At 35.0% G+C, this 26534-nt stretch overlaps 1 protein-coding gene across 6 annotated transcripts in view; it reads left to right on the forward strand.

The window, feature by feature from the left end:
* Positions 1-26534, forward strand: part of LOC150091143 (protein muscleblind-like) — a 920216-nt gene that overhangs the window by 831385 nt on the left and 62297 nt on the right. For all 6 annotated transcript variants that reach the window (XM_090374423.1, XM_090374442.1, XM_090374460.1 and 3 more), the window contains one exon: positions 3894-4029. In XM_090374423.1, coding sequence (XP_090230549.1) covers positions 3894-4029 — 136 coding nt within the window. The remainder of the gene's footprint in view (positions 1-3893; positions 4030-26534) is intronic.

Raw genomic sequence — 26534 nt, forward strand, 5'->3', positions numbered from 1 at the left:
CTGCAATTGAACACATTAGAACATGATTGGAAGGCATCTGACCTGAAATTTGATACTTGGACTTTCAGTTGAGAGCTCAAGTTGAGCAGCCCTGGCATGATATATCATATTTCTCCAGGGACTCAATCTGGTGAGTATGGGCTTGGCACACCCAGGGTCCTGAGCTGGATATTATCATTCTTCTTTTTCTTGGTGATTCCCTTCTATTTCTGACTCTCTCTCTCTCTCTCTCTCTCTCTCTCTCTCTCTCTCTCTCTCTCTCTCTCTCTCTCTCTCTCTCTCTCTCTCTCATGGTAACTCAGAATTTTTTTTTTTTTTTGGCTGGTGCAGCATAAGCCTCAGGCTTCCTTGCACTATATGGCTAATAATAATAATAAGATGACATCCAACGCTGCTTTGAATGAATGCACCAGAAACAGCACTTGGTATTCAAGCACGTGGTATTCACACTCTATTAATTTGAACAATGCAAATATTTTCATTAATAAAGTAGAGAAGCTTGGTACTATTTCAATAAATATATTTATTGAAATAGTACCAAACAACGTACATTGTTTTGCTGTACATTACATCAGTATAGAAATAGTTTGAGGAATAATGCTCACACTGCATTGCATATTTCTGTGTATACAGTACAGACAGTCTATAGACCTATTTTTGAAACTGATATTTTTTCATTTATATTTCAAATAAAACTAAATGTAGTCATTTAAAATGTATTAATTTATTCCAATAAGGATAAATTATTAAATTTTCAATTAAACTAAATTTTATTATATTTAATTTTATTTAATTATAATTTATTCCTTTAGGAATAAATTATTAAATTTTCAAATCCCATCATAACATTATCAAAATGTCAGAATTGGATTAATCTTTCATGTTGCTCCAGTTTATATTTCCTTTAGCACATGTGTGTAATGTTATAGTAAAAGCCTGAAATCCAGTAAACCATAGAACCAGTTCATGTTGATAAGAATTAAAAATATCAAGCCAAAAATATCAAAATATCACTATATTCAGAATATATTCAATTAATACAGATGACCATGCAGGAATATGATATATTTTCCTCCTTCTCCCAACAATGCCCTTCTTTAAAAATTGGAAAAGTGAATGAAGCAGAAAATTATCATTGCTTCCCTTTTTTGCATTATCAATAATCTTTCAGGAATGGGAAATATATCCTCCCTATGTCATTGTTAATGATAATTTCATTTCTCGTTAATTTTTTCAATTTTTAAACAAGGGAATGGTAGGGGGAGATATATCTGATATACCTACAAAGTTGACTTGGTAAAATATTCGCTATATTAAGAACACCTAAATTTCAAAGCACCCACATTTTGTAAATGTGGTTATTAAATGCTATCAAATGCTTTTACTAATGCAAACTGTTGAATGTTAGGATTTACCATAAAAGTCTGAATTAAAATTAAATATTTTGGTATTTTGGACTTTTGTGAATATGACCCAAGATTTATTGTATGAGAGCAGTAAAAGCCTGAAAAAAAATTGAAAATTTTGGACTTTTACCAAGTTAAACCAGTAAATCCTATAATTTTCTGGATTTCAGGCTTTTACATTAATGCACACATATTATATATATATGTCACAGTTTCTTATAATACTGAGTATATAAGAGGAATTAGCTTTCAAGCATATTATATTGCTCAGAAAAATACATTCTTCTATATATTTCTTGTTGTACATTACATCAGTTTTGGCACATTTTTGACTGGGATCCTCCCCCACCTGTCCTATCAGAATTATTTAACTTCCTATAACAAACGACTCCTGCCAGGAATCAGTCATTGTTATATATATATATATATATATATGTGTGTGTGTGTGTGTGTGTGTGTGTGTGTGTGTGTGTGTGTGTAAATATACATGTTTGAATATATATATATATATATATATATATAAAGGGTTAAATAAAAGGGTTACATATTTTTAAATGCATGTAAAAGTCATTTTACATGTCTTTTCTGATAGGTGTATATATGGCCCAAAGTCCCAATCTTAAGGTATACATAATTCATTAATTATGACAGGATGGGTATTGTAATTAATTAAATTCATCCCAAACCTTCCAAGGCCATGATGTTGTACTGTGCTTTTCTGTTGTAGTTAACTGATCAGTCTCTTGCACTTCTCACTGGTGGAGTTTGGTTTCAGAGAATGCTTGCAAACTTTGCTTAAAAGTTGTAGTCAGTTTGAGTTAAACTGTTGATTTTAATTGTCATTTGTTTTGTTTTTTTTTTACTTGCTATAAAAATGATATATGAAAAGTACCAGTTGTAGCAATTATATTTATCTTAAAATACAGAACAAGTAAGAATATAAAATAACTTTTGTAATGATTTATTTAATTTTACTTTAAAAGGAAAAAAATGCAATATGTGTGAGCTTTGTAATTTTTCTCAAAATTTCAGGTAGCAGTTTTGTTACTCTAATAATTAAAATTTCATTTACAAGTCTAAAATGCAAATTTATATTCAGTGGTTGTGTGTGTAGAAGTTGAGATTATTTTAGTTGTGATTATAATGAATTTGAGATTTTATCTGCGAAGTTCAAATAATCTGTAACTTAGCAGTATTATTTGAATGTTTTCTTTATTTCTGTAATCAGCTTTTAATAAATTATATACATCAATAAGTTTAATATTATTTTGTTTTCCAGTGAAAGGGGGAAAAAAGTTTAATTTTTAAATGTCTACCAAAGCTACAGTGAATTTTTATTATTTGTCTATATGTCAAGGTATTGAGAGTTAATATTTCACAATTTTGAATCCTTTGTTGCAGAATTGATATGACATTTTGCATAATAATAGTAATCCATGTTATATATTAGAAAAACAGACATGATAATATGCTGAATTTCTTAAGTTTGTTAATTTGCTTTCAAATATAATTGGTTTTATTGTACATTTTATGAAAAATTTAGCACTTTTCTTCTAGTAATTTTTTTTTCTCTGATTAAAATGATTACTCCACTTGTTAAAAAATGTGGAAAAAATTTCTTTTTTGGATCAAATAATTTAATGGAAAAAAATTTTCATTAAATTATTTGATTTTTTTATAAATATTTAGATATCAGATATTCACAAAACTATATAAAAAATCTTTCTTTTTAAATTAATTATTCTTCATTTCTTCAAAAGGAAACAAAAAATAATTACCAGAGAGTGCAAGAGATTTTTTTTTATTATATAGGTTTTTTTTTTTCAATTTTTTTTCATGCTGTTATTTTGCCATTTGTTAAGTTTTCTACAGGAATAATGTATCACATTAGAAAAAGTAATTATTTTTAATTTATTATTCTTAAATATTTTAAAAGTAGCAAAAAAAAAAAACATAATTAATAAATTAACTCAGACATTTAATTTGTTGTTGCACATGTTAGATAAGTTTTCACTAACTAATAACACTGTGATTATTAAAATTTCCAAAACATAGTTTTGATATATCCTAAAAAAGAAATGATTTCACATAGGATTTTTAGATATTTATGATAATTTCAAAGTAAGAAATAAATATTTTTTATACAAAAAATATTGAATGAAAATTTAAATTGGTGTGAACAACAGAAAAATAAAATGATCTTTAAATCTTATAAATTTTTAGCAGTTTCATTAAATTTTAGCAATTTTCAGCTGTTTTAATTTGCACTCTCTGTAAAGTTATCACTTTGCAGAGAGAACTTTTAATAAATATGCAGTATAATAAATATATCTTATATATAAATATGAAGTTATAAATATCACTTAAAACTAATTTTAGAAATTACATTGATTTCAGATAGTTTAGTAATTTAACATTTGAACACCTGAAAAGTTTTGCACTCTTCTAAATTATTTAAAATATTTTATTCTACGGATTCCTCTCTAGGCTTTTCCTGGCATGGTGCCATATACAAAACGTCCAGCTATAGATAAAAGTGGAGTTCCAGTTTACCAACCAAGTACAACAGCTTACCAGCAGGCTTTGGCCATGCAAGTACAGCAGCCTTTTGTGCCTGTCACTTGTAAGTACATCCGGAATAAAGTGTTCCAGATGAGGACTGAGAAAATCTTATTTTTTTATTTTTATTTTATTTTGTTTATTTTTTTTTGTAGCAAGAGCTTACTTCATTTGAATTCCATTACAGTATTTGGTCATAATGAAATTATTTTATCTATGTTTCAATAGATATATGGAAACTATACAATTTGAGTAATGGAATAAAATGTTTTAATTTTACTTTTTTACTACTTATGAAAGAATATCATTCTTTCTTGCATAGTAGCCAAGCTATTTCCTAAGACTATTTCCTATATAGATATTTTACCTTCCTAAAAAAATTGAAGTAAAATTTTTGCATGAATGTGTACTGTTTACAACTATAGATCTGGTGACCTTATATGTAATAACAGTTTACAATAATTATAATTTACTTTATTGCTTTCTAAATGTCAGCTTATTCAGAGAGCCTAATAATTTTACATTCCAGTATTTTCTTGAATTAGTTCGGAATTTTTAAAGATGATGAAAAACTTTTTTTAATAGCTTAAAAAAGAATTTTAAATTATTTCAAGGAGTACCTTATGGACCTTAATGACTATTAAAAATCACCTAATAGTCTTTAAGTTTAACTAACAGTGCTCCCAAGTGGACTTACTTACATACATACATACATCTATCTGATATGCATCACTTCTGTTAGATAACTGAGAACCATTCTTTTTTTACATGGCTTTCTTCTACTGGCTGCTCCTGCACCGTGTTGCCACGACTTTTTTCTATGCTTCTCACGCATTTCCCTGTGCTGCTGTCCATTAACTGCATGTGGTGGCCTCCTTCACTGCACCAACCATAACCCTACCCACACCTCCTGTCCCAGTACCCATGATGCACTCTGCTGCCATGGCAACTGCAGCCACCGGCACTGCCATCTCTAATGCCGCTAGTGTCACTTACTATGATGAGAAAGGCCAGGTATCACTTAGGTGTAGGCTATCCATTCTTTTCTTTCTGTCAGTGTTTTACTCATTTCAGTGCCTTTCCTGCAAACTGCTAATTGCTCTTCCTGTATGTGTATGTGTCTTTGGGTGTATATATATATGTGTGTGTATGTATGTGTATTTCAACATTCCTTCAGGTATGTTCAAAATGCATACATCTTTCCACTACCCATTTTATTAATTCATGTAAATAGTCAGTGTGAGTTATTTGTATAGTTAACTAACTGCAAGTAACTTTAATTTTTATTACTAAATTCTTTGTGTACTTCGAAATTTCTGTGCATGGCTGCAACATGTCTTAATTTTTATCTTAATCTCAACTAATCTTAATTTTTTTTAATTCTAACTAATCACATAATTAAGATAATTATACAATCAGTAAATGTGATTATAAATGTGGAAGCAAGGATACTAATTTATATTCTCATTCATGTAATAATTATTATTCTTCCATTTTAAAACCAGCAACTGTCATTTGGCTGAAAATAAAAATATTTATTTTTCTGCTGGCAGTTACTATGATGCCATTATTTTAATAGTGCATGAAGTTTAGACTGTTTTTCAGGTACAAGAACTTATTTGGAACAATTATTTTATTTTAAATAAAGGAAAGAAAATTACCTGTGAATTTTTATATTTGGCATTGGTTTATAGATTTGATAAATGGCAATTAGTATAGGATTTATTTCAGAAGAGTTTAAAATTACATAATATAATCATATTAATATATCATACTTGTTACAGGTACTGTAACAAGCACTGTATTATTATAGAAAATTTAAAGCCTTGAACATTACATATCATATATATTATATGATATATAATGTTTAAAATATATCATATGATTCTTAGTATACAGGTGCAACTTCTGTGAGTCATCTGGACATAGTAAGGCGCAAATCATCTGTTTATCTTGGTCAATCTGAATTAACACATGAGTCAAAGGTGTTTAGTATTTCGTCACATTTTAAATGAGTGATTTTACAGAGCAGCAAATTTGCATAAAATTTTGTTTCAAATTAGGGAAAAGTACAATGGAAATGGAAACCCATGAATTTTTAAGAACAGCTTTGGAGAAGATGCTACATGTCATTTGAAGACCTTTTCAATGTTTGCATAATTTAATGAGGGCAACTTGTCCGTTGAAGATAATTCTCACTCTGGTTGCCCTCTAACTTCAAAAGCCAATTATTCACTTGATCTTGTTCTGATCAGGAGTGATCAGTTTTTAACTATCTATGAAGTTGCTCGTGAAATTCGTGTTTCTTGTGGGACATGTTGAATCAATTTTAACACAGGATATGGGAATGTGATTTCAGCCAAATGCTTGTCATGCTCACTGATGATCATGCAGAACAGCAAGTTCTCATCCCAGGATCTTTGTCAACATGTTGCTAATGCCTACTTTGTTTCTTTTACCATTATTGGCGATGCATCATGAGTATTTGGTTTTATTTCTGTTTGACTCAGAAACAAAGGTCCAGTTCTATCAATAGAAGACTCTGTTGTCTTCTCCAGAGGCCAAAAAACAAGACAATCTTAATTCAAAATGAAGATCATGCTTATCATATTTTTTGACTCACTAGGCCAAAGGTTCCCAAACTTTTATATCTTGAGCCCACTTAAAGTTTTCATAAATTTCATGCCACCTGAATTCCAGAACAAGTGCAAATAAACAGATTTTACCTAAAATTTAGCTATGAAAATACATACTTCTATAAATTGTATAAATATAGTTCAATTAGCATTAGCAGAGGCATATGGTGCAAAAAAGCAATTCATTTATAATATTTAGTTCAATACATTTAATCTCAAAGAAATAAAATAAGAATAATAGAAATAAATTTAAAAAATGCTTCATTCCTAGATTAGTGGAATGATTTATCCATATTTCATTAAAAAAGTGCTCCATGAAAGTAACATCCCCCCCCCCAAATCAAGTGTGTCTCCAGGGTGGTGCACCCTACACGTTGGAAACCTTTGCACTGGGCATTGTTTATTATGAATTTGTTCAATATTGTTGAATATCGAATCAAGAATACTAAAAAATTGTTCTACAGTGATTGCACAATGTCATTTAGAGAAAATGGCTAGGAAAGTGAACTTTGCAGAATTGGCACTTTCATCATGAAAACAATCCTGCTCACATGGCACTTTCCATTCAAGAATTTCTTGTAAAGCACTCCATATGACTCTGTTGTCATCCATCTACCATAATCATAGGATTTAATCCTGTGATTTTTTTGTTTCCCAAGCTCTACAATGACAGATTTACAATGACCAAAGAAATTATTCTGAATATGACACAGGAACTATTAGAAATTCTAAAAGAAGCCTATTGGGAATGCTTCCTCAAGTTGTGAAGCATTGATATCAGTGGATACAGTGTCAAAGAGACTACTTTGAAGAGATACATCTAAATAGCCTGCAACTTCATCATTTTTGAATATTAGTTCAGTCCCTGAACTATTTGATCACACCTCCTATGTCTTTAGAATATTTCCACAGGTTCATGTAAATCGTAATTAAAAGAACTTTGGGATAAATAAAATTTATGCAATTTGTGTTCAATTTCAGTCTTAGGGAGACCTCTGCTCCCAATGAATACCAAGCATCAAATATCCAACCTTGAAGTTTCAGCTTATATTCAAATTAAAGACAAATACTATAATCCACAGTTATGTTGAAGTTGCTGATTATTTTAAAATTTGTAGCACACCCAGAAAAGGCAAATCTACTGTATACATTTAAAAATTTGACAACTGGTAGGACTGCTATTAGACCAGTGATTCCCAGCTGTCCTATAGTAGTACAGAAATACTGACATCCTAAAATATTAACAGAAAAAATTTTTTTAACTTTTGTCACTCACATGACTCTTTCTTTTATCACATAGTGTTTTTAATTATTTCATTTGTTGTTATTATTTATTACTTTTATTTTTTGTAGAATTCCACACAACTCATTTCAAATATGCTGGCAACCCAAGTGTGGCTTGCAACCCATATAGGTTGGGAAATGCTTCATTAGACAAAATAAATTATTTACATTTTGGCAAATGTTTGCTAATAGAGACTGCCCACCAGCTGATAAACAAGTAAGTTTTGAAACAATTGCTCTAGTGGTGTCCCATGTTTTTAAATGTATACTGGATTTGCCTCTTCCGGTAATGCTCTATATTTTAAAAAGATATTAGCAATTTTAGGCAGAACTGTGGATTATGGTAGTTGCCTCTTAAGCACGAGCCTTAAGATCAAATACTCAGCCTAAGTTCTCCTGTGATAAAATCAAATGCAGTAAAGCATATGGATTTTATTCGATTTCAACTACTGCATTGAAATATACACCTGCAGAACTTTGAGTGATTTATACTGACATAAAAGTGTTGCTACTGGATAAGTATCAACCTTTAAATTTTTGATCATGACACATCTACACTAATTCATTCAAACTAAAATGACTTTGAAAGCATTTATGCAGTCTGTTAAAAAAAAAAATTCTCTCAATGACAAATTTAATTTTGTTTAACCAAATTACGTGTGAAATTTATGTGAAGATAAACAAGTGGCCCATTCAGTATAGAGAGATTATGTGGTGATATCAGTAGTGGCAACTTGGCAGTATCTCATCCTGATAAACCGTAATGACCACCTAAACAGCATAATGTCAGACAGATATTTTCAGTATTTGAGGTGACTGGTAATATTATGAATGATTCAAGAGTAGGTTGCTAGGAACATAATCTGGCACTGAAAATAGCATGTTGTCTTTTCCAAGATGCAATAAAACCACAATGGCTTTTCAGTCAAGAAAGATTTCATCTAAAATTTGACTTTCAAAGAGATTTACCAATGAATAGTACAAAATCACAAATTTTATCCATACACAATAATTTTTTAAAAGGATTACATGGGGATGTTGTAAACCGAAGACTTCAATTTTTTTTTCTTATTTTCTTTTTTATGGATTCAAAAACCAGCATAGTAGATATTGTGGACATGGCACATTTGGCCATGCTGTCAATGCTGCTGTTAATATTACTTAGGAAACAAATCCCAAAGTAAAATATGGTTACTACATTCATAGAGACTCTCTTTTGGGATTTGTATTCTTAGTAGTAACCATGAATGCTAAACAATATTTTTGTTGTGTCATGTGTTAGAATTGTATTTGGATGAAGCTCCATTGGTCCTGCTAAGTTAGTAGAACATCACCTGGATGACTTTTCACTTCATTTCAGTCATAAGATACAAAGTTGAATGGAAGAAGCACAACAGACTAATAAAACAGACAGCAGGATCCCTGCTGTCTACTTTATTGTAAAAAAAAAAAAAAAAAAAATCAATAATAATTTTTGATAATGATTTTGGATGATGATTTTGATTATATTATTTTAAAGGACATCTAAAATCATTATCAAAATCATCATCCAAAATCAGTATCTAAAATTATTATTGATTTTTTTTTTTTTTTATTCCACCAGTTGCAAAGGAGTTTTAGTATTAGCAAATCGATGTTAGGAAGCAAGGTTATACAACATCAGCTTCATTTGCCTATCCCTTCTAATCTGTCCAACTGGTGGAATTTGATTCCAAAAACTCAATCCCTGGCTGAAGGTGAATTTTCACACATCAATTTTGCAACCAACCTTTTTCAATTTAAATTTATGCTGCCCGTGTGTATGCTGCCTATGAATGATAAAGATGCCATCAGCATTTAGTTTACTCAGTTCTTTTTGAAGTCTTAAATACTTCAATAGATATCCTTGCACATGCCTAGTTTACACAAAATGCAATTTTCAGAACTTAAATATTTCTTGGTAAGAATACCCTCTTTTGTGCTTCCAACTACTCTTGTTGCTTATCTCTGCTGACCCATTCAACAGATCCAAGCCCAAGTGCTAAGTGATTTCGTGATCAGGTGTCTCTGTCAGTGAATTTGTGCTGTTTCTTGAAGAAATAAAATCCTTTCTTTGTGTTTCAATAATACATAAATAAATAAACCTTGGTAAAGAAGTCACTTTACTAGATAAGGAGAAAAGTAACCTTCTATTTTTCTTCTTTTTGTTTTTATCATCCTCCTTCTTTTTGTTTTCCATTTCAGGGCCAAATAGAGCAAACAGTTTCCAAAGCCAGAAATGCACTGAGTATGCAGATCAAAATCAAAACCAGTGACTCCATTATTTTCCCCGGAACATAAGTTAAACTAACAGGTCTATAATTATTTGTGTCAACCTTTGAACCTCCTTTGTGAATTGGGGATACATTTGCACATCTCCAGTCCACGGGGACCATCCCTGGATCTAAGGATGCTCTCATAATTATGGCTAAGGGTTTTCTAACTTCTTGCTGCCTCCTTCAATATAATTGGATAGATTCCATCCACCCCAGGTGCCTTTTAACTTCAACAATTTATCCTCCACTTTGCTCTCAGTTATTACAAAATCACTTAACTCCCTGTTAGTTTGATAAACTTCTGGCATTTCCCTCCTTGAATAACTCCTTGTATGAATGTAGATGCAAAATACTCATTCAGTGTATCAGCTTCTTGAGCAGGATCATCAATAGTTGAACCATTTATGTTAAGTGGACCAATCTGATTCATACCCTTCCTTCTAGAATTTACATAAGTAAAGAACTCTTTGCTGTTTTTCTTTGCATCCTTTGCCAAAGATTTCTCGTAATCTGCCCTTTCTTGCCTAATCTCCTTTGTGACGTGACTAGATACAAGACTAGCTTGTATCTGCCATAGGCTTCTGTGTCACCTGATAATTTATATGCCTCCCATGCATTTTTCTTCTCTGCCACAAGCCTCATTAATTTATCTGACATCCATTTAGGCCTGAAACTTGAACAGTATTTCTTGGCTTGTATGAAAAGCCTAGTAGCCTCCAAGATTAAGTCCCTGAAGGCTTCCCATTTAGAATTCACTGTTGGTAACATCATCAGTTGATCCCACTGCATAGAATTTAAAAACTGTCTGAGACTACTGTAGTCACCACTGTAGAGTTTGATAAACTACTTGCATCCCATCCTCAAAAGAATTCCTCATGTATGAATGTAGATGCAGATTGTCGATTCAGTTTGTCAACAACCTGAGCAGGGTTATCAACAGTTAACCCTTTGACATCAAGTAGCATAAAACATGAAAATAATGGTAGATAAAACATCAGAAGCAAGTTTATATTTTCTTCTATTAATAGAGGAGTACATATTATAAGTAAGGTTTAGTTTCTTGTTGAAAATTTTATCTGAACTTTTTTCTTGAAAGAGGAATGTTACATGGTTATTCATTATGACTGAATTATGTTGAGTATACATTATTAAAATTAATTTGAATAAATGTTGTTTAGCACTTAAAACATAAGGTGAGAATTCCATATTCTGTTGAATGTTGTCGTCAGGCCTGGTGAACATGGGATGTAACCAGTTTATGGAACATCAACTTATAGATTTTAATTATTAATATTCTTATGTAATTTCTGTACATTCACCTTGTATATATTTCAATAAAAAAAAAAAAAACATTAACACATGGTCTAATAGTGCTTTTCAACTTAATTCATTTTATATACAAATTGTTTACATGTGCAGAGTAATATTTATTTTAGATCAGATCACTGCTAATTCAATTTTAAATGAGCAAATTGTTTTGTCAGTTAAAGAGCTTGCAACAAAAAAGGTAATTGTTAAAGCAGATACTGTTCTTAAATAATTAAATGGCATAACGTAATCGGTTTGTGTTTTTTTCTCCATTGCAGAAAATAGAAAAATGCTCATTATTTTGAAATGTAGTGAAACCACAATTAAACTGTAGGTGGGAGAAATGAAAAGTAGATGTAATTTTGTGCCACAGAATTATAATCTGTGCTTAATTTTTTATACTTGGGATAACATTGCTCTGAAGGTTAATTATCTTTTTTTTAGTAGAAACAATAGGAATGATATATAAATTCATTTCTTCTAACCATGCAGCTAATGTATTTGATGTGTCACCAGTTGTTTCATCAGAATTTTCTCTGGAGTACTCCCCTCGGTGAAGGTAAAGAAAGCCAACATGAGAATGACAAGAAATGTCAGATAACTTATGTAGAAAATTTGTTTCCTGATACTGCACTCTGGCACTGCTTGCCTGGTAAACAGACGGTAGGTGTTATCGGTTTGGAGCAAAGTCAAGAACGATATACTGATTGACTGATAGGCATGGCATGTGCTGATTGGTGCGCAAACAAAACACACGATAACATTGGTTTAGTATCACTTTAATAGCACTCAAAAGCACTAATGGTAACTTGCCCTAATGAACGCTTTCCATAATGGTCAAAAAAGGTCAGGTTACCTCCACTTGAATCCCATGGGAGCTTGAACCACTCCATAAATGGAGGGGGTAACCTAACCTTTTTTTCTTTAGAATCATGGGTGGACTAGCACATAAATTGTTTATTAACAAAATATTAATTTTTTTTACTGTACTTTTATTTTTAAAGACACTCATGCAGATATACATGTATCATAACGTCAATCAACACCTCAATAGCTATTCACCATATATATATATATATACTGGGTGTCTCAAAAATATTGGTACAAACGTTTAGGGGAGGTAGGTAACATCTAAAGGAATGTGAATCGCATTAGAACCCATAATCGGAAATGTCACTGTAAGTGGGTATACGGCGCTGTTCATCAGTTCAGGAGAGGGAAAATTTCTGGTTTACTCATTCAAGCAGTGGTTGCCGCACAAAGAGCATGCATCGATATACGAACTGTGAGCTGGCAGACATGCACCTAGTGTATTGATTAGCAGAGGGCCCACATGGTGCGCACCCCCATGAGGCACAACATCGCTTCGCAATAAATGTGTGGGCAGGTATGGTCGGTGACTGCTTAGTCGGCCCATACCTGTTACCATCCCACATGAACTCGGCTAAATATCATATCTTTCTTGAACAAGTTCTACCAGGGTTACTTGACGATGTTCCAGCAAATGTGAGATGCAACATTTGGTTTCAACATGATGGGGTGCCTGCCCATTATGGAAGGTGTGTTTGTGACCATTTGAACAGGCATTTTGGGCTTCGATGGATTGACCATGGTGGACCCGTTGCCTGGCCCCCACGCTCACCTGATTTATTGAGCCTTGATTTCTTTCTGTGGGGAGCCCTCAAATCTATCGTGTATGAATCGCCTGTGGAGACAGAAATGGATCTCGTGGCGAGACTCATCTGAACTGCTGCTACTGTCAAAGAAACTCCAGGTGTGTTCGACAGTGTCCAAAAATCCATGCTGCGTCGTGTCACGCATGCATTGCGTCTCATGGTGGAACCTTTGAGCATCTGTTGTAACATCATGAAATGCATCCATCTCGTACTCCATTGTTAATATTATGTCAAATGTCAAATAAATGGTTGCCACTAATTACTGTCTTGTGTCATTTCTGCTTCTTGTGCCTCTGCTACTACTTTCCCGTGATGTTTCTTGTTATGGGTTCCTATGCGATTCACATTCCTTTAGATGTTACCTACCTCCCCTAAATGTTTGTACCAATATTTTTGAGACACCCTGTATATATATATATATATATATAAAGAATCTTTCTTTCTTTCTTTTCCTATTATTTCCTAAACTAAAATTTAAGGTTTATGAAATATAACGAAAAATAAAGAAACCTTTTCCTTTTTTACGTAACCAAACAGAAATCAACAATATAGTAAAAACACTCATGAACTCCAAAAATCTGCTTTTAATAATGAGAAAAAAGCATAATGAAGCACATAAAAATGAACAGAACAATGTATTTGATGTGTCAGCAGTTGTTTCATCAGAATTGTCTCTGATGAATTTAGTTTTCATCAAAAGATGAACCAACGTTTTATTTTCCTTACAAATTTCTTCCATCTTTATAAGATTCATCAGCTGACTGGGCTAGCCGGGAGGGTAAAGTGCCTGCCTGGCAACCCAAGGGTCGCGGGTTCGATTCCCGCCTAGGGCTTGGATCAAAGTACTACAAAAACCTTGGGAGGTGCATTATGGCCACAGAAGCCTATGTGCCAACAACTACCAAAAAAAAAAAAAAAAAAAAATAATAAGATTCATCGCTACTATTACCTGTTTACCGTTCGTTATAAAACTATTATGCATTGTTCTTTACTCATAAATACACATCATAATGCCAACCAATGACTACACAGTAGCTTGTCGTCTGTTGCACCCACCACCAATCATTTCATTGTTTGCCACACCTACCCTCTTAATCAATATATCCTTCTCAGTTTTGGCTCCAGACCGATAACACCTACTGTCTGTTTACCGAGCGAGCAGCGCTAGAGTCCGGTGGGAAACTAATTTTCCTCGTAAGTTATCTGCCGTTTCTCATCGTTCTCGTGTTGGCTTTCTTTACTTTAGTCCTCCCCTCCCATGGGAAATTGGTACTCACTGGACTATGATTAGACTCTCATTTCTCTCATAAACCCAATAGATTTACTTATCTTGAGCGTGAACTTGATTCTAACCAAAGTAATGCCATCATTAATAACATCATATTAGAACTGTTAAATCTATACAATATAACAAATCTGAACCATTGGTTCTTTACATGATTGAAGACTCCACACAAGGAGGAATCCAGTATTGCCAATAAAGATGATTTGTGGGGGATAGGATTTAAAAATTATCATACTATATATTTATTATTTTTATTTTATTTAGTACTGTCCTTTTGAACAATTATTTTCATCCTGCAGCTCCCCTCAAAGCACTAAAGTCCAAATTGTAAGTCCAAGCTGCCTGCCTGTTCATAATAACTGCACAATCATACACCAACCATTATTAAAAATATAAATAGTGTTATGTTATATTAAAATAATGATGTAGATAAATGAAATAAATAGAATGATATAATTCCACAGATAAAACTGATAAAAAGGTAACTGTTTGTACAATAAAATATGAAATTTTAAACTGCAAAATAATTATTTACAATAAAACAATGTAGAAAAAACACAAGATGATAAAAGTGCTAAAACACCGTAGCTTTCAGAGGCATCCGCCTCCTTTTTCAACAGTGAGGTTTATCGTGTGGCACATCCTTAAATATCAGCAGGCTCACGGTTCTCAGCACGTGTTTCTACAGGAGCATGGGCAGTATATCGTTCTATTTATTTAATTTATCTACATCATTATTTTAATATAACATAACACTATATTTTTAATAATGGTTGGTGTATGATTGTGCAGTTATTATGAATATGAATATTCCCAACCCCAGAGGCCTATTTGAAGATTTGCCTGCATGTTATAATTCTCTCTCTGATCATTTGAGACCACTGTAGTCACCCTTTCAAAAGTAAAAACCCTTCTCATCGTCTTTGACAGTAGTTACATCTTTAAGTACATTCTGTATGAATACACTGTGACCATTGCCACCTTGTGGGTCTTTTATGTGCAGATTATTAATGCAAGAAGAGTCACTGCTGATAATCAGCTTAACAGTATTTCATTCTTTTGTTGCCTATCTTGCATCTCTCTTGCTGGTGTAGAAAAAAGTCATCTAATAAATCCACAAAAGCTTTGCTATTGTTAAGAGTAACTAACATATAAGTTACAATCAAAATCTAGAAAGTTAAAATCCCCCATTATATACAGGGTGTTTCAAAAATGATGGTCAATAATTTAAAGGTGAAAAGTACAAACTAAAATAAGCAAAAAAGTCCCAGTGAACATCATTGGGCTGCAAATGCAAATTGGGCTGCATTATGCTGTTTTCAAGATAATGCAGATTTTCTGTTAAGATCCACCAATGACTATGGGAGCACTCTGGGAGGGTAGTTGTATTGCTGAAACCTTGTACACGCTGAATATGGTAGGGGTACAGTAATTGGCGATGTAAAATTCGCCACACACTGCTATGACTCAGTACACGCTCTTGCAGAACAACCCTCCTTGTCGAAATTCTTGGATTTTGTTCCGTTCTTTCTAACATAATTTCCTCAACATCAGGTGTTTTGCTTCTGTGTCTACCTGCTCGTACTCCATGTACAAAGTGCCCATGTTCTCTAAGGCGTTGATGTACCCTCATGAATGTGCGCCTGTTGGGCTGCCTTTGGCGGGGAAATGCTTCTTGGTACAAATGTGCAGCCTCGAGTGTACTGCCGTTGGCTTTAACATATGTGAAGTGCATGTCCGCATATTCTTTGTTGCTGTAACCTCTTTCCATGTTGACTGTCCTTTGGCAAGTACTAGTATGCCTGCTATATCTCAGAGCATTGAGAGAGGGGAAAGGGAGAGAATGAGCATAACCTAACCTAAACAAACAAGTCAGTGGTGGATCCCAACTCTGTACAGTTCACCTTGTCAGTGGTGGATCCCAATTAGAAATGTGCAATATCTCAAAAACGATTCACTTAAGGAATGTTTACTAGGCCTTTTTTGCATATTGTAGTCTGTACAGTTCACCTTTAAATTATTGACCATCACTTTTGAAACACTCTGTATAAGACCATCTGATTTAGTGGCCTATTCTATTTGTCTGTACAGTTGTACATTATACTCATCACAGTCATTAGTCAATAAAACACTCCTACTGACATATTTGGTTTTCCAGTGTTTATTTCGCACCAAATTGAATCAACATGACACTGGACACCCACATCAACTGGATGTGAGTGGCCACTGCCTTAGAGTTTATGTGCTTCTTAACTAAGTGCACAACTCCCACTCCTCTTGTCCTGTCTGTCTTTTTTTCTATATTGTAGTCCCCATATTCAAATTCTGCATTCCTTATGTCTGAATTAGCATATTCCCAATTTTCCTATAATACCACATTTGATGAGTTTACCAGTATTTCAAATTCATCAATTTTATTTACTGTATTTGTAGCATTAATGTATGTAAAAATATACATGCATCTGTTTTTATTCTTTGTAACCAATAAATCCACAAAAGCTTTGCTAGTGTGCGACTGACCAAGCTAAGTCAACCCAAGGCAGATTGTGAGACATCTCTGGTAAAGAATGCAAAGAAAGGCAGCAAAGACTTCTCTACTAACGTAAACATTTAGAAAGAAGGGTATGAATAACCTGCTCAAGTTGCTGGAAAATTGATTAGATATTTGGAATTTTTTTAGGGATAAGAATTCCAAATTTGTGATAACTGAGAGAAAAGGGGAAGAGAAATTGTTGAAGCTAAAAGGAAAAAAAGGCAGCTGGAGTGGATGGGATTTATCCAGTTATGTTAAGGGAGGCAGCCAAAGATATAAGCAAACCTATAGCCATAATTATAAGAACATCCTTCAATTTAGAAGAGGTTACTTTGGATTGGAGATGCGCAAATGTACCTCCAATTCACAAAGGGACATCAAAGAGTGACATGAGTAATTACAGACCTGTTAGCTTGACTTCTGTTCCAGAAATAATTATGGACTCACTGGTTAAAAAAGTAATGCAGGACTATCTAGACAGGAATACAGTCACAGCATGGATTTGTGAAAGGGAGATCTTGTCTGACCAATCTAATTGGATTCTAGATGCAGAAACAAAGGAACTAGATGCAAAAAATAATTTTGACATCATATACTTGGATTTCAGAAATGCTTTTGGCACAGTTCTATACAAATTGGAGCATTGTCACATTAGAGGCAAGTTACAGCTATTCACTTCTCTTCTTGGACTACTGTTGTAAGTAGAGTTCCCCATGGTTTTATACTTCCATTGTTGTTTTCAATATTATTATCAGGCTTAATGTTCATATGTCCATATGATACAAAGGCTGACTTGGCAATTAGTGACAGTAATCAGGGTACCATGAAAGATCTAGAAAAAATATGCAGACCCAAGCACGGTACTAAGTACTATAGGTTCTAATACCTCTCATGTTTGGGGTTCACATAAAAAAAAAAAAAAAAAAAGATAGACTGAGAAATGGCAGTTAATGTTTTTAACATTGACAAATACAAGATACTACTGCATGGGCATCAGCAGTCCCAGTATAGCATTCCAACTATGTGGTATCATACTCAGGATAGTTGAAAATGAAAACGACCTGGGGTAATTTTTCAGTCATACCTGAAGTACTCCGGTTGCTCATGGAATTTTGTCAATGATATACAAGAATTTTGCCAGGAAGGAGTTGATTATCCCATTGCATAAGGCAGTGATCAGGCCACATCTTGAGTACTGCATACAAGTCTGGAGGCCTCAATTTAGAAAGGATATTGATCTGTTGAAATAGGTGTAGAGAAAGTAATGAGATTAGTGAAATGGTAAGTTTCTTAATAGGAAAAGCATCAGTTCCAGAAACTGCAGAGTTTCTGGAGATTGAGTGAACTCAATGCTGATGGCATCCTTCCTCTTGCTCAGACTACACATTAGGGGGTATAAATTCAAGTTGAGGAAGGATAGTTGCAGAATTGATGGGTGGCAATTTGATTTCAGCAGTAGGTTTTTGATTTTTGAAAAAAACTTACGTCTGGTGGTGTATAAGTGGGTACTAGAAGGGATGGATAGATGGTTATAAGGGAAGTTCAGTGTTTTTTTGCTGATGCTATATAAGCTTGCTTTCTTACTTCATTTGCAACTATTTTTACTAATACTAAAAAATAAATAATAAAATAAAATAAACCTCTCCAGCTGAGTTTAAATCTCCTCAATTTGTCTGATGCAACCACCCATGAAAGCAACTTATTGTAGTGATCAACAACTTGCTGACTAAAATATAATTTCCTGGAGTCCATTCTAAATCCCTTCCCCCCATAATTTTAATTTATGCTCCCAAGTTCTGGAATCATTTAATCAATGAAAATTCACCCTCATTAATATTATTATCACTTTTCAGTGCTTTATACATTTCAATTAGGTCTTCTCTAAGTTGCATACTTACCAAGCTTTGCAGCCGTATATTCAGTCTTTCCTCATATGGTGAGATTGTCCTTTTTGCCAGTCTCAGTAGACACTTTGACTGTATTTGGACTGCTTTCAAGAAGCTGTCTTTTAATATATTAAGTACAGTCTCTAGTCTGAACACATTATTCCAAGTGCTGTTATAAAATTGCCTTATACATTGGATTATAACCTATCTATTATAACCCTATCTTTACAAGCAAATGTTCGATAAATCATCCAGACCACCATGGGCATTCCTTTTTGCCAGTTTACACTGCTTGGAGAACTCATGCCTGCATATCATAAATTCCCAAATCCCTTTCTTCCTCTGTTTTTTATTCAACCCCTCCAAGTCTGTAATTTATTTTTAAGTTTCTATTCCCTAAGTGTAAGATTTTGCATTTTTCTGCATTAAAACCTGGCTGCTACTTGAAGTTTATCTAAGTTGTTCTTAGAAGAATCCAGCTTATACAGTAAGTTGTAATTCAGGACTCAGTCAAATACTTGGCTGAAATCTAAATAAACAATGTCAAAATTATTTTGTACATCCTGCTCATGAGTGATTCAGTCAGAATAGCTAACTAAGTTGGTGGTTCAACATGATTTTCACTTTACAAAACCATGCTAATTTTCATTTCTGTCTAAGTGATCTGTACTCTTTATCCTTGCTTTTATGATTTTTCTTATAGCTGAAGTCAGAATGACCAGTTGGTAGTTACCTCCTTCACTCTTAGAAATGCTTTTATGTATTGGTGATACATTGGCCCTTTTCCAATGTATCACCAGACCACCAGAGTACATAGAATTCTAAGAGTGAAATTTTGATAAGACATTGGCATTTCTCCAAAGTGTAAATGTTACCTGAGTTGTCTAGTAATGCCTTTATAATAACCTTAATGGTTCTATGCACTCTTTTGCAGCCTTTCTTGCATCAATCCAAGGACACTTACTTGCCTTTGTGCTCAAAATTTTTGTCTAACAATCTTGTGAAATTTCAACATCATAAAGTTCATGCATCCCAGCTTCACTTGCACAGTTTCTCCTCACTATGAAGTGTCTTTGATTTCTTTCATTTGTAAATATCAATGAAAAGTACCTATTTAATTACTCTGCAACATCAGCCAGGTTATCTAAAACTTTTCCACACACAAGGGTCCAATCTGATTTACTCTTCTCTTTTTATATTCATATACATGAAGACCTCTTTTTCCCCATTCTTTCTCTCTTAACCTGCAATTTCTCATAATTTGTTTTTGTTTGCCTACCCTTTTTTGTGGTACAATTACAGATCAGCTTGTAGCAGTTTTAGCCTTCACTTTTCATTGCTCTGTAACTCTAATTGCTCTGTCTCCCATGCCGTATTTTTGTGCTCTATTAGACTGGCAAGCTCTGTATTCATCTCCGCATCCTCCTCATATTCTATATTTCTTAATGGCATAATACATTCATGGCTTTTGCATTCATGGCTACAGCTTTAAAGGTATACCATAATTCTCACATATTCACACTCTGTGTGCTATCTTCCCAATTAATAGAAGCATGTTATACCTTAAGTTGTCATAATTTCCTTTCTTGGAATTAAAATGCATTTCTTTGCCTTTAATAACTGCTACCTCTCTCCTTATTGTCCAACTTAGAACTCCATGATCGTGCATTCTTAATGGTTCATGAATTGTCAGCCCTATAATATCATCTGGTTTGTGGGTGACAACTAGGTCTAAAATATTTTTTCCCCTAGTAGTTTCCCTAACATTGCTGAAACACCTCAATCAGATCACATTGCAATTGCCTAATCTCCATACATTGCAATTTTCAGAAGCGAAGCTTTTCATGGTTCTTACAAAGCTTTATCCATAGCTTTATTCCCCTCAGAAATCTCGTTGCCATTCTCTGTCCTACTTCCAGTAGCTCTTCATCCTTCCTAAAATGAGGCATACAGACCAGACCAGCATGCAGTACTAAAGGTGTGGCCCGACCACTGCCTTATACAAAAGAATAATCACCTTCTTATCCATGCCCAGCAATGTTCCTATATACCATTGAAAAGACACCACGAGCTGCTCTGGCAGCCAGTCTGCACTGCTCTGAAAACATATCTAATGGCACAATTATTCCTGGTCTTTTTCATTCTCCATTACCCTGAGAGTAATACTGCAGAGTTGGTATGTTAATCCGGTGTTACTGCTACCCATATGCAAAGCTTTGCATTTGTCAAGGTTAAACTTCAATTACCACCTCTCAGGTCTGTGCAATTTTCTAGATCCTGTTGCAACCGCATACTGTCATTTCGTTACTGTCATTAACAATCCTGCCAACCTTTGTATCATTTGCAAACTTGGACATTAAACCTGTTATACTTCATCAATATCGTTGATAAATACAGAAAAACAACAATGGTCCCAAACCTGAAGTACTCCACTACTAAGCATGAAGTACTCCACAAATAAGCAGCAGCCTGGAAACCAAGATGCAGGGGATTTCAAAGACTGCTGGGAGTCATTGCGGTACAAGTAAACACATGGGTTGTGTTAGGGTAACTAAGAATAGGAACAGGTGCATGTATACTTGCATGTACACCAATGCTAGGAGTTTGGTCAATAAATTTGATGAATTTGAGGTATTGCTCAAAACATCAAAGGCAGATATTGTTGGGATATCAGAGATGTGGTGTCACACAGGTATAAGGAATGCAGAACTGGAATTTGGGGAGTACAATGTGTACAGGAAGGATAGACAGGATAGGAAGGAGGGAAGGGGTTATGCTATTAGTTAAGAAACACAAATTCCAAGGAAGTGAAGCCAGTCGACATTGCTAGACAGTGCAGTGTCGAGTCAGTTTGGTGTGACATAAGTATTGGGAGATCAATATTGAGAGTAGGAGTGTGTTATAGGCCTAATGACTCTGATGAGTATAATAAGAAACTGTACAGGGAAATAGAGTGGGCCAGTAAATCAGAGAGTCTTATAATGGGGGATTTTACCAGATATTAACTGGAATTTGGGGGCTGGTCACTCACACACTAGCAAGGCTTTTGAGGATTTATTGGATGATGGTTTTCTACATCAGCATGTTAGGGAGGCAACTAGAGGGAGTAATATCCTTGATCTGATTGTCAGTAGTGATTCTTCATGCATTAAGAATCTGCAGATAAAGGAACCACTAGGTGGCAGAACCACAGCATGCTGAAGTGGGATTTACTCAAAGAGGTAACTACCATCAGGGGTAAAGGGAAGGGTTATTGCTTTCGTAAAGGCCACTATGATGGACAGAGACAGTATTTAAATTCTATATGGTGGGAACAACTGATGATGTTACCAATGGCAAATTCAAAATGGGAAGCATTAAAAAAATTATCTTGGAAGCTACTATGCTTTACATACCAACTAAGAAATATTGTTCAAGGTTTAGGCCTAAATAGATGTCAGATGAACTAATTAGACATGTGGCAGAGAAGAAAAATGCATGGGATACATATGAATTAATGGGTGACATGGAAGCCTATGATAGATATAAGCTGGTCTATGATAGATATAAGCAAGTCAAAAAGGAGATTAGGTGGGCAAAGGCAGATTATGAGAAATCTTTGGCAAATGATGCAAAGAAAAACAGCAAAGAGTTTGTAAACTCTAGAAAAAAAAGGAATGAATCAGATTGGTCCAGTGGATATTGATGGCTCAGGTGGCTAACAAACTAAATGAGTATTTTGCATCTACATTCACACATGAGGAGTTATTCAGGGAAGGGAATACTAGAGGTGAATTAAATTCTGGCAGTGAGCTAGATTATTTTGTAATAACTGAGAGGAAATTGGAGGAGAAATTGTTGAAGATAAACATAAAAAAGGCACCCGGGATGGATGGGATCTATCCAGTTATATTAAAGAAAGTAACAAAGGAAGTAAGCAAACCCTTAGCCATCATTATGAGAGCTTCTTTGGACTCAGGGGAGTTACTCATGGACTGGAGATGTGCAAATGTGACCCAAATTCACAAAGGAGGATCAAAGGGCGACAAAAGTAATTATAGACCTGTTAGTTTAACTTCTGCTTCAGGAAAATGAATGGGGGCACTGGTGAAAGAAGCACTGCAGGGAAAGTCTTGCCTGACCAATTTGATTGGATACTATGATGTGGTCACAAAGGAACTGGATGCAGGGAATAACTTTGATATCATATATTTGGATCTTAGAAAAGCTTTTGATACTGTTGCACATGGAAGACTGCTGAACAGATTGGAGCAGTGTGGAATTGGAGGCAAATTGCTGTTATGGATAAAGGGGTGGTTGAGGGGGAGAAGACAGAAAGTGGTAATTAATGGGCACTGCTCATCATGGACTAATGTTATTAGTGGAGTCCCTCAGGATTCAGTGTTGGGTCCATTGTTGTTTTCTGTATTTGTAAATGATATTGATGATGGTATATCAAGCTTAATGTCCAAGTTTGCAGATGATACGAAGGTTGGCAGGGGTTGTTAAGGACACTAATGACAGTACGCGGCTGCAACAGGATCTAGAAAAGTTGAGCAGATGGGCTGAGAGGTGGCAAATGAAGTTTAACATTGATAAATGTAAAGAACTACATATGGGAAGCAGTAACCCCCGGGTAACATATCATCTCTGTGGTGCTTTTCCTTCTCTACCACTGACAGTGGTAGAGAAGGAAAAGGACTTGGGGGATAATTGTGCAGGCAGAATGAAGTTTTCTGAGCAGTGCAGACAGTCTGCAAGATTAGCTCATGGTGTCTTGTCAATGATATACAGGAATTTTTTTTTATCAGGGATAAGGAGGTGATTATCCCCTTGTATAAGGCAATGGTCAGGCCACAACTTGAGTACTGTATACAGGTCTGGAGGTCTCATTTCAAGAAGGATGTAGAGCTGCTGGAACGAGTACAGAGAAGGGCAACAAGATTAGTGAATGGAACAAAGGGGTGCTCTTATGAAGAAAGGCTTAAGTTTTGCAAATTACAGTGTCTAGAGACTAGGCACCTGTGAGGTGATTTGATTGAGGTAAAGCTTTGAATGGTTTGAGCATGCTCAGTGTTGATGGGATTCTTCCTCTTGCTCAGAATAATCACCTGAGAGGGCATAAATTGAAATTGAGGAAAGACAGCTGTAGTATAAATCTACCAGAATCTGCAGATAAATGAACCACTAGGTGGCAGTGATCACAGTGTGTTGAAGTGGGATTTACTCAAGGAGGTAACTACCATCAGAGGTAAAGGGAAGGGTTTTTGTTTTCGTAAAGGCGACTATGATGGTCTGAGACAGTATTTAAATTCTATACAGTGGGACCAACTGATGATGTTACCAACAGCAAACTCAAAATGGGAAGCATTCAAGGAACTAATCTTGGAGGCTACCAGGCTTTACATACCAACTAAGAAATATTGTTCAAGGTTTAGGCCTAAATGGTTGTCAGATGAATTAATGAGACATGTGGCAGAGAAGAAAAATGCATGGGATACATACAAATTAATGGGTGACATGGAAGCCTATGATAGATATAAGTTGGTCTGTAACCAAGTCACATAGGAGATTAGGCAGGCAAAGGCAGACTACGAAAAATCCTTGGCAAAGGATGCAAAGAAAAACAGAAAAGAGTTCTTTACATATTTGAACTCGAGAAGGAAAGGGATGAATCAGATTGGTCCACTGGATATTGATGGTTCAACAGTTGAGGATCCTGCTCAGGTGGCTAACAATCTAAACGAGTATTTTGCATCTACATTCACGCATGAGGAGTTATTCAGGAAGGAGAATGATGTAGGTAAAGTAAACATTGGCAGTGAGCTGGATGATTTTGTAATAACTGAGAGGAAAGTGGAGGAGAGATTGTTGAGGATAAACATAAAAAAGGCACCTGGGGTGGATGGGATCTATCCAGTTATATTAAAGGAGGCAGCAAAGGAAGTATGCAAACCCCTAGCCATAATTATGAGAGCTTCTTTGGACTCAGGGGAGGTACCCATAGACTGGAGATGTGCAAATGTAACCCCAATTCACAAAGGAGGATCAAAGGCTGACCAAGTAATTATAGACCTGTTAGTTTAACTTCTGTTCCAGGTAAATTAATGGAGGCACTGGTTAAAGAAGCACTGCAGGATCATCTAGACAAGAATTCAGTTATAGCTAAGACGCAGCATGGTTTTGTTAAGGGCAGGTCTTGCCTGACCAATTTGATTGGATACTATGATGTAGTCACAAAAGAACTGGATGCAGGGAATAACTTTGATATTATATATTTGGATCTTAGAAAGGCTTTTGATACTGTTGCACATGGAAGACTGCTGCACAAATTGGAGCAGTGTGGCATTGGAGGCAAATTGCTGCTATGGATAAGGGGTTGGTTGAGTGGCAGAAGACAGAGAGTGGTAATCAATGGACACTGCTCAACGTGGACTAATGTTATTAGTGGAGTTCCTCAAGGTTCAGTGTTGGGTCCGTTGTTGTTTTCGGTGTTTATGAATGATATTGATGATGGGATATCAAGTTTAATGTCCAAGTTTGCAGATGATACAAAGGTTGCCAGGGTCGTTAAGGACACTATTGACGCTATGCTGCTGCAGCAGGATCTGGAAAGGTTGAACAGATGGGCTGAGAGGTGGCAAATGAAGTTTAACATTGACAAATGTAAAGTACTACATATGGGAAACAGTAACCCCAGAGCAACGTATCAACTCTGCGGTACTACACTGACAGTGTTGGAGAATGAAAAGGACCTGGGGGTAATTGTGCAGGCAGATATGAAGTTCTCTGAGCAGTGCAGACGAGCTGCAAGAGTAGCTCATGGTGTCTTGTCAATGATATACAGGAATATTTCTAGCAGGGATAAGGAGGTGATTATTCCCTTGTATAAGGCAATGGTTAGGCCACATCTTGAGTACTGTATACAGGTCTGGAGGCCTCATTTCAAGAAGGATGTTGAACTGCTAGAACGGGTACAGAGAAGGGCAACAAGATTAGTGAATGGAACAAAGGGTTGCTCTTACGAAGAAAGGCTTAAGTTTTGCAAATTACAGAGTCTGGAGACTAGGCACCGGCGAGGTGATCTGATAGAGGTGTATAAGGCTTTGAATGGTTTGAGCATGCTCAATGCCAATGGGATTCTTCATCTTGCTCAGAATAATCACCTCAGAGGGCATAAATTCAAATTGAGGAAGGACGGATGTCGGATAGATGTGCGGAAATTTGCCTTTGGCCAGCGGGTGGTTGGTTGGTGGAACCGACTTCCATCACTTGTTGTAGAAGTTGATAGCCTAAACAAATTTAAAGCTCAACTGGACAGGTATTTCGAACGAACAGAGGGGTGAAATGGGAGTGGGTTTTTTTTTTTTTTTTCTTTGGCTGATGCTGAATAAGCTTGCTTTCTTGCATCATATGCCTCTACTAATGCTAATGCTAAATGCAGACGTTTGCCTTTAGCCAGCAGGTAGTTGGTTGGTGGAACAGACTTCCATCCTTTGTTGTGGAAGTTGATAGCCTAAATAAATTTAAGGCTGAGCTGGACAGGTATTTGGAACAAACGGAGGGGTGAAATGGGAGAGGTTTTTTTTTGGCTGATGCTGCATAAGCTTGCTTTTTTGCATCATATGCCTCTATTAATGCTAATGCCATTAAACCACGACGAGCAGTGTCCAGATTACCACTCTCTG

The sequence above is a fragment of the Mastigoproctus giganteus genome, chromosome 1 (assembly GCF_048544385.1).
Source record: "Mastigoproctus giganteus isolate SK-2022 chromosome 1, ASM4854438v1, whole genome shotgun sequence".
NCBI lineage: Eukaryota > Metazoa > Arthropoda > Arachnida > Uropygi > Thelyphonidae > Mastigoproctus > Mastigoproctus giganteus.